Source organism: Scleropages formosus, chromosome 25 (genome assembly GCF_900964775.1).
Source record: "Scleropages formosus chromosome 25, fSclFor1.1, whole genome shotgun sequence".
Lineage (NCBI taxonomy): Eukaryota > Metazoa > Chordata > Actinopteri > Osteoglossiformes > Osteoglossidae > Scleropages > Scleropages formosus.
In genome coordinates, this window is record NC_041830.1 from 14,447,354 (window position 1) to 14,456,898 (window position 9,545).

Here is a 9,545-nt window from a genome sequence, read left to right on the forward strand (position 1 = left end):
GCTGGCTCCAGTTCCAGGGAGGCAGATGGGCTCTGTGGTGCTCCCTGCACTGGTGAGAAAACATCATCTCGTTGATACCCGGCAGCCCGGCAAGCCATCTGTTGAAATTAAAACCTACTAGTGAAAACACGGTATTTGTACCGCAACCATGCTGGCCGTTGGACAGCGTAAAAGGCCTCATTTCTTAATTGAGTAATCATTTTTTGACAGCATTACTTAAGGTGCTCGGTGTCTGACTGTACCAGGTGCTGTACTTTCAGCGACCTCTGACCCGCGGTACCCGAGAGGGATGAGGTACACCTACAGGTACAGCACAGTGAGCACCAGCTCGCCGCCGCACGCGCCCTCTGAGAGCAGCGGACTCGCCCTCGACTGTCTGCTCGACGTGGACGTGCTGCCCGGCTGCCAGCTCACGATGAAGGTCACACCTCCCACATTCGTCCCGAAACTTTAGAGAATCTGGGAACCGAGCGGTTCTGCGAAATTGCCCTCGCATCACAATTCTACGTGTTTCCTTTTCCCTTCTCGCTCAGTCACTTGTTCTGCTGTTATTTCCACTTTATATTAATTTGTTGTCCTTTTTCAACATCTCACTGTAACTTCTAAGAAGGTCTTATCCAATATTCTTTTTTGTTTTACTCTATGTACCATATTTGTTTATTTTATTTTACCCTCTATCGTCTCTCTGTAACGCATTTTGAGACGATGCTTTTAATGCCACCATACCAGCTTTGCCTTTATTTATTACCATTTTATTATTATTATTACTATTCTTATTATTAAGCATAGGGATGCACTGATTTGTGAGTGTATGGGACTGATTTGTGCAGCTGCACTTTTTCAGTTTCTTTCTGACTTCCATTCAACTGTGTGTCCCTGACGCCTGGTTTCCACCGTTGATCGTTGCCGTAGTTGAGGAACTCCCAGATAAAGAGAGTTTCGCCGCAGAAGGAGAATTCAGCACAGCGCACTAAAAATTTAAGGTAAATGCAGGCGCGTTCCTTTCGCCGTAACGTGCGTGAATAAAAACGCAAAGTACCAGTGTGGAGCTGTCTTCCAATACACTGACAAGTGTTATTCCCGAAGCCTTTACGCAGAGGCCACTCCAATGAAACCCCTGGGGCAGAAATAAGTGTATCGGTGTGTGACGGCCAGACCCCCTGCAGGGCGGTGGCGGGAGGCCCCCGGGCCCATCTGTTGTTTGTGTTCCCAGGGAGGCGCTGGAGAGGAACCCCCTGATGTTCTCCCTCCGTGACGGGAAGGTCGCCCAGGTCTGCCCCTGGGAGGGCGACCCCGTCTGGGCGCTCAACATCAAGAGGGCCATCGTGAGCATGCTGCAGACCTCCCACGCCGGGGACCCTCGGGAAACGGTGAAGGAGGTGAGAGCGACGGGTTCAACGAGCAGCCGAGCCACTCGTATGTCACCCGGACAGCCGGAGAATTTTGCACCCAAGGAGAGCGCGATTCCGAGATTTGCGCCGAGTTCTAGTTTGTTCCAGCCTGCGGCGTGTTCTGTGATTCTCAAAGTATTATAGTGAAACTCTTGCTGCTCTTCCGTGATCTCTCCGGGCCCTCGGACTCAGACGGACGTGTACGGCACCTGCGTGAGCCACTACGAGCGGAGGGGGTCGGTCCTGGTGAAAACGCGGGACCTCCGGGGGTGCCTGCGCGACCGGCTAGCCGGGTTCTGGCTGCACTCGGTCCCACTGTCCCAGGACAATGTGAGTCATCCAGGACATGGTGGTCAGAGGTGGTTAGGGATCTAGGGTTAGGGTTAGGATGGAGATAGGGTTAGGGTTCTGGTTAGCGGTTAGGATCGGTGGTTGGGTTAGGATTATCGGTAAGATTGAGAAGAAGCCCCACGAGTGTCTATCATTATCTTCGTACACAGTAATATGCTCGACATGCTTACCCTGTTCTCCACGGTAATACACCATGTGTTTTAAAATCACACAGAGCTTGTGATGTCATGTGTCGTATGCCAGGCTGTGGAATCCAGCGTGCAGTGCGTGCAGCGCCATGGCGACTCGGCAACCGAGGAGGTCAACTGTACGGAGACGGTGCGCTTGGCGCCGCTCGCCGGCCGGCCAGTGGGGGCCCGTGTCCGCTCTGTGTCCACCCTAACTCTGCTGAGGGCGCAGGACGGGGCGCCAGTGAGCCAAGGTGAACGCATGGCCCGAGGATGCTTCTGTCCTATTCCCGAGACTAGGATGGTTTAGCAAACATTGTGTTTCACCTTCGTACAGACCTACAGGTGTACTCCGGTGATGTGCGCTTCGAGGATGAAACGGGGGGGGCCGGCCAGAGCTAGGCAACCGGACACTCCGGAGTCAGCAGATACAGTGAGGAGACTGTGTGCCATCAAATCTGACCAGCAGCAGGTAAAGACAGCATCTCAACACCAGCACGAAGAGCAAGGAAATAAAAAAAGCACCACAGGCGTATTGGTTTAGACCCAAAACTTATGATGAATTTCAATCTGGTGTTTAAATATTTACCATAATGAGATACTAAACGAATAGACTGGTGTCCTACCCTGGGTGCACCCTCGTTCCTGTCCTGTGTTTCTGGGAAAAGCCCAGGACCACCTTGATGCTGCACTGGACGAGCAGTAATGAATGAATGAATGAATGAAAGTTCATTTTTGGCCAGATCAGTCACCTTCGTTTCATTAGACATTATGAGCAACGAACAACATTAAGGCACCAATTAAAAAAGTAAAATACATCCAGCTTAGGTCCGAACGTCATCGGGTTTGTCCTCTCGCCTCCTGCTGGTGCTCTTTGACCCGGACCTTGCAGAACAGCACTTTCTGAAACTTTAGACTGAGTGCACACAAAAGGAATGTTTTCAGGGCAAAACCCAAAGAGCGCGGAGCTCCTTTCCAAAATTGCGGCTTCCTCCTCAAATGGTCCAGACCCCTGCTGGATTGAGCTGAGCCCCTGTTGACATTAGGGCCACACGGGTGCCCCTCGGGAAGCCAAAGGTTTGCACGTGGAGGTCTGCTGGGCCGAAGGGCTCTTGGGCCTGAACAAACAACCAGGGCGGAGTCCTCACACAGGAACCGGGCACAAGTCAGGGCTCAGGAGGCCAGATAGACAGGTTCACGTTTGAGTTGGGCGTTTGTGGCGGCGATGTGGTCAAGGAGGAGAGCAGGCAGCCGATGGTGCGGTCGTCAAGAGCGGTTACTGTTCGAACGCCCCACGGATCTCATGTTCACTGAGAAGCATCGAGAACATTGTGAGGAGAATGTGGTTCCCTGGGTTTAGAACCCACAACCTGCTGACCTCCGTACCCGATACATGATTTCACCATCCACATGTAAAGCACTTAACGCTAACAAACGTGTTTCTGCTGTGACTCTACATGTGTTCATGGGTTATTGAGATTCGTGGATAACTGAATCCCGCTCTCAATCGGTCGACGGTGGGCTCGAAGTCCTAGAGCCAGACCGTCACTGGCAGGTTTTGGAACAAGGCCGCAATGTCTGTAAACCGTAGTGTCTGAGATCGGCTCTTGACCCACCCCGTCGTTCCCCCGATCTTTCAGCAGGCGGACCTGTTCCTCCACCTAGTGTTCCAGCTCAGGGTCCTGTCCCATCGGCAGCTGCAGCAGCTCTGGCAGGAGGCCTCCTTCAAGTGTCGCGATGACTGGTCAGTGGTCAGTCCTCTGCCATTGTATATATAGTTGTATTATTAGTATAATAATAATAATAATAATAATACTACTTATCGGTACAATAAATATTTAGTAATAAGACGCTTAATAGTGATTAATAAAATTATTACAGGGTTAAGAAATTTCCTAACTGTGATGATGTGCTCTGATGATTAGAAAAGCCCTTTTGTGTTGTATTCAGTATTATGAAATTACGTTCATGTTATCTTAGAACTTTCTAAGGAGCTTTGAGAAGCATTTACATTTATTTATTTAGCAGATGCTTTGCTGTGATGAAATATTAAAGAGGAACATAGGAATATACAACTGGTGTTTCGTACAATTGGTCTGTGTTCTTCTGTTGGCCCCATGGGTAGCGCACACACAGGGGTCCTGCGGGGGCCCTTCCCACGGTTAAGGGTCCCCCCAAGCTCGGTGTTGTGGGAGGGGTTCTCAGACCCCCTAGATGTGTGCAGTTATACACCCCCAGGAAGGCTGTGCGGTGTTAGTGTGCGCAGGCCCTACTCCTCCCCCCGCTGGGCCCTCAAAGGCTCCCAATGCCGCCGCCCACCGGGAGGACAGAGGGGGGTCTGTTTGAGGAGTGGGCGGCACCGATCCCCCACATGCCCCACCACAGCAGCTCTATGCAAGTCCTCCTTGTAGACGAGTTCCCCTTCGAGGGCTGATCCGTGGGGAAAATGGCTCTCCGAGGGGCAAATAATGCAAAAAAAAGGTCTTAACACCAACATTGTGTCCACAGGCCTTGAGGTCCTAAAACTCAGACATCTGCAGTGTAGCCCCTCCTTTGTCCTGCTGGTCATCAGCATTCCTGATCTATCGCTCTCTCTACTGTCCCTCGGATCTGCTCCGGGTTGGCCTCAGGCAGCCTCTGCTGGACGCCCTGCCGGCGTGCGGATCGGAGGCCTGCGTCTCCGTCATGACGGAGCTCCTCCGGAGCGGCGAGCTGGAGCCCGAGAGGGTGTCCTCCTTCCTGTCCGCCTTCGCCTTCGTCTCCCGGCCCTCGGCCGCCATGGTCGGCTCCACCACTGTGAGTACAGCTGGGCGGCCCGCAGACCCGGGGTCGCCGGTCCGTCCTCTGAGCTCAATCCAAGATATGTTCCGATATGAATCGGTGCACACGTACTCAACGCACGCTGGACTTACGGTGAACTTTTGATGAATTCAAATCAGAAGTGGCTGCATTGATGCTGAAGTGAAGTAAAACGAAATGCATCTCTGAATGTTTTTTCTGGAGCCCGAATGTATGAATATTTTGGCACTGGAAGAAATGACTGTGAATGTTTATGGTAGCTGTGAATTAATTTGAAGCCACTGCGAAGACTCCCTCCACACTGTGCTTGTATGTGTCTCCGCCAATGAAGTCGGGCGGTAATCAGATCTGAGGAGGGGGGTTCGGCAGCCGTTGGCAGCGTTTGCCCCCAATTTGCTCCTCTAATCCCCACTTCGTGCCCCCAGGGCCTGCTGCAGTCCCCAGAGACCCGCACTGGGGCGCTACTGGCCGTGTCCTCCATGGTCCATACGCTGTGCCTGAGAATGACATCGCCTTGCAGCCTGTTGCCCCAGGTCCAGCAGCTGCTGAAGGTTCTCAAGGAGATGTTGGAGGAACTCTGTGGGGAAGGAGATGGGTCACAACTCACTGAGGTACCACCCATGAATTTTGTTATTTCATGATTAGAGGTGTAGAAGATATGGTGGTTGCACCAGTTCTGTGGTTGCACGCATGATGACGACGACGATGGTGATGATAAGGAGATTGGTGAGATGATGATGGTGATGGAAGTTGTGGAATGAGTATGACTTTGATAATGACCAAGATAATCACGGCATTGGACATGACAATGATGATAAATGAGTTGGAGATGAGGGCTTAGTTGCTTTGTTTATATTTATCATGCAGGTGATGTTTGTGGTGCTTAACTCTAAATTCTCTCCGTGCCCTGACCATTAAGATGATGTTGATGATCTTCCTTTGTGAGCAGAAGCTCCACGTGCTGAAAGCCGTGGGGAACGCCGGCCTGGCTGCTGCCACCCTCATCCCTGAGCTTGAGGTGTGTGCCCAGAGCCAATACACTCCTATGGAGCTTCGCCTCGCCGCCATCCAGGCCTTCAGGCGAATCCCCTGCACAGCAGACGTCAGTATCTGAACATCAAGTTGAGCTTGTGATCTTAACACCTGTTGGGGTGTTAATAACTTCAGCTGGAAGTAGACAGTTGCTTTAATAGCCTTTCTGATATAACATGTTGTTGGAGCTGGAATTAAATCTACTGTAACAGGTTAAACCTTTCAAATCCCTGCTCTTGACCTTTTGAGGAGCCACAAGACAGCTCCTAGGGTCACGAGTCATACCTTAAGCAGATCCCCAGCCCACATTCACTCAAGAGTCTTCCTTGTCCAGAGACGAGCGCTTCTGCAGCTGTACTGCTCCCCTCGGGAGGACGTTGAGGTCCGCATCGCCGCCTACCAGCAGATCATGCGTTGTCCAGACCGGGATGTTCTACGCAGAGTGAGGGCCACGCTGAAGAATGAGTCTTCCAGCCAAGGTCAGTAGCTTGGGGTCTGCTGACTAAAGAAGGTTACGTTATCATCTACTGCATAACCTGAAGGACTCTACTAGGTTAAGGCACTGGAGGTGTTAACCTCAGTTTGCTAAACCTTGTGTCATTTTCCTTGACTTTTAAAAATTATTCATATAAATTTTCCAATTCAGTTCAACAAATCGTTAAAGATTTCACTGGAAGGGGCTACATGTCTTGACAGTGGGCTCCTATGTCTGGAGTCATCTGACTCAGATTCAGAAAACCGATGACCCTCTGAAGCAAACCCTCATGGAGATGCTACCTGATGACATCATCAGCAAAGACTTTGAAGGGGAGACTTGGAAATATTCATCCTATATGGACACGACGATGGACACAGGTATGGTGCACCAACTCATATCAACCATACTTTCAGTTTGGTTCCAGGCCTAAATAAGAATTCAGGATAATTGCAATATGTTCTTTTGTTGGTAAGATATGCTGGCTGATGAAATAGCTGCCATGGGATATGGTGACTGCTGATTTGTCTATGTGGCAGGGTTTGGCTCTGCCAACATGGAGGGAGCCCTAGTGTTTGCCCCCAGCTCCATTGTGCCCCGCTCTGCCATGGTCAACCTGACCGCCCACATCCTGGGAAGAGCCTTCAACCTGCTGGAGGTGAGACTGGCCATTAGCATTTTATGGATGCTACAAATCATGAAAACAAAAGTAGATGCAACTAAACAACTGACTGCAATAAAAAAACCATATTTGTCTAATAGCTGAAGAGTGACCTTTAACCTTCTAAGTCAAAGATCTGGGTGATTTTTTTTTTTCCTTTATTAGATTGACCTTCGTGTAGAAAATGCAGATCCCCTTCTCAGAAAGTTGTTTGGTCACCACGAAGCTGCCCCCTCGCATGACGACTCTGGCCCTCAAACCCCCGTAGATCCTGTCATGAGGGAGAAGAGGAGCAGTGAGGGGACAGTAGAATTCAATGATGATGGACCACCGGGACAGGGGGAGAAGGGGGGCTGCCAGGCCAGGTCCTCTCATCTAAGACAAGCTGGAGCTATGGTTAGAACATGGAGACGTCAACATAATGTTACTTGGACAAGAGTTACACTGCATAATTGTTGATTGTGTTGGGTCAGTGTTGGCTCTCAAAGTGTTGCAGTCCGAACGAAAGACTTAATTGGGTAGATTTTGGGAGGTCAGAACTTAATTCAGTACAGGTAGCTTTACAGTCTGCCAGTTGCTTTGGCTAAGGGTGTGTGGCAAATATTTTTGTAAGCCCATTGAACGAGAAAAAGCTGAAATCGATCCCGATCTAATTGCCTTGTGGTTCAGTTCACAGGGCACCAGCCAGTTGACCACGGCCTGCGCTGTGGGATCGGCGTAAAGGTGTTCGGCAGTGAGTTGGTCTTCATCACCTGTGATGATGTCGCCGCTCAAGGGAGGCAGCTGTCCCTCAGCTTGGCTGGGATGGCAGTCCGGCTGCTGAAGGTGAGGGATCCGTTGACATGCAGGATGAGCTGGAAATAAATGTTCCCTTGGATGTGCACAAGACCCTGGCTTGTCCTTTTCTCCCCCCGTTCAGGGTCAGGATGTCCAGTTTCACCGTCAGGCCGTACTGGCCACGGAGGAGCTGATCCTACCTTCTCTATCTGGGTGGCCCATCAAAGTGGCTGTCAACATGTCTGCTTCGTTGAGTATCCGAATCAAGGGAAGCGCCGTCCTCAAGAGCTGGTCCCACTTTTCTGTCTCTGGCTATGTTAAACCAAGGTGAGTTCTGGGCCTGTCTGCCACCGTTGACTTTCGAACCCCCAAGTATCTGAGCTTAACTCACTCCCGCTCTCATTCTCTCAGTGCTTATGTGGGGGTCTCGGCCCGGATGGGGTTGGAGGGCCCCTGTGGTCGGGCAGGGGTTGAGTGGCTCTTGGGCCTTCGAAGCTCCACCAGTCTGGATGGAGGTGTTCAGCTTCAGAGAGGGCAGGACCTGAAAGTGTCCCTCAACACTCCCGAGGACAGCCTGGACATCGTTCATTTCAGGTTTCAAGACCTTTTCTCACCTCCCCCTCCGCTGCTGTGTTTCTCTGCTCTTTTCTCCGCTGGGTTGCTGTGGTTGAAGCCACACTTCTTTGCCCCATGATGCAGTTCCAGGATGTACAGTGTGAGTGGGGAGAACAGGGAGGAGCTGAGAGTCTCCAGGGACCACACAGACAGGACCACCTGTAGTCCCCAGGACTGTGAGTATCCCCAAGACCCAAAATGAGACCGATCGAATTTGGCTAACCGAGTCAGTCGCTTCGGGACACCCCACCCTTCCTGCCCTGTAAACATTTACATATATTCATTCATCTGACACTTCTCTCTAATCTAAAGTGCCTCACAGTGATAAGCTGCTTACAATTATTTACCCATTTATACAGCTGGGTAATTTTACTGGAGCTGTTTTAGGAGAATATCTTGTTCAGGGTTCTACAACTAGAAGTGGGATTCAAACCTGTGACCTTTGGATCCAAAGGCAGCAGCTCCAAGCACTGCACTTCCAGCTCCCCCACATACAGTAATTTCTGTATGTTATAATGTCGTGAGTTAAGGAGCAGCTGTAATCATGACCAGTACTTGCCAAATACTTCACGTCGTCTTTTTGGCGATCAGGGTCCAGGGTGCTTGGATGGCAGCTCTGCAGCCAGGTCTCCTACCCCTCGTCCCCGGGTGCTGTGTCACTGCCCCCACCTGGGCCGGTTCTCCTGTCCATCAGGCTGCAGAAGCTGGATCGAGGCCTTCAGCAGTACCTCCTGGAGGCTGCGTACTCACTGATACCTCAGGTGCACTGGGACTTTACTCTGTTGTGTGTAAACTCACCATGGGAAAGGCTCAGCTGGGTCAGGTCGGGTGTGGTCCTCTGCAGACAGGGGGCGCTCTTCGGTGTCGTCTGTCTGTTGTACTACCGAACAACAGAGCCTGTGTGTGTTACAGAAGGGCTCCTGGCTTCCCACGGAAGCCTCCCTGCACCTTTTCCTGGGTACGCCGCAGTCAAGCATCCCGAGAGACCTGTCGTTGGACTTCACCTTCAGCTCCCCCAAACAGCGGCTGCTCTTGAAAATCCGCCACCCGCTCAAGAGCATCCAGGTTCAAGGTTGGCTCCCCAAGAGCTCCTCCCAAGCCGTGTCTAACAAAGGCTTAAAACAGGGCTCTCCGGCCTTTTTTGGCCAAGCGCCACAATCGTTAGCGTGAACCGGTTCGACGGCCGCACAAGTAAAAATCATGGTAAATGCCATGGTGAATCACGTACGGCACATACAAATTGAAAAAATATTATTCCGTTTTATTTGGGTGCAGTG

The 9,545-nt window shown here is 51.2% G+C and overlaps 2 protein-coding genes across 2 annotated transcripts; both read left to right on the forward strand.

Moving 5' to 3' along the window:
- Positions 1-289: 289 nt before the first annotated feature.
- Positions 290-6,198, forward strand: LOC108921449 (vitellogenin-like). Its single transcript, XM_018730923.2, has 11 exons — positions 290-421; positions 913-983; positions 1,214-1,379; positions 1,584-1,721; positions 1,986-2,153; positions 3,550-3,653; positions 4,540-4,705; positions 5,134-5,319; positions 5,658-5,810; positions 6,075-6,153; positions 6,188-6,198. The coding sequence occupies exons 1-11, from the start codon at positions 290-292 to the stop codon at positions 6,196-6,198; spliced, it is 1,374 nt and encodes a 457-aa protein (XP_018586439.2).
- LOC108921448 (uncharacterized) lies at positions 6,165-9,438 on the forward strand. The gene is made up of 10 exons (XM_018730922.2): positions 6,165-6,219; positions 6,469-6,595; positions 6,755-6,873; positions 7,042-7,272; positions 7,546-7,701; positions 7,796-7,980; positions 8,065-8,247; positions 8,353-8,444; positions 8,860-9,029; positions 9,181-9,438. Exons 1-10 carry the CDS (start codon positions 6,202-6,204, stop codon positions 9,436-9,438), a joined length of 1,539 nt encoding a protein of 512 aa, XP_018586438.1. The 5' UTR covers positions 6,165-6,201.
- The last annotated feature ends 107 nt before the right edge of the window (positions 9,439-9,545 follow it).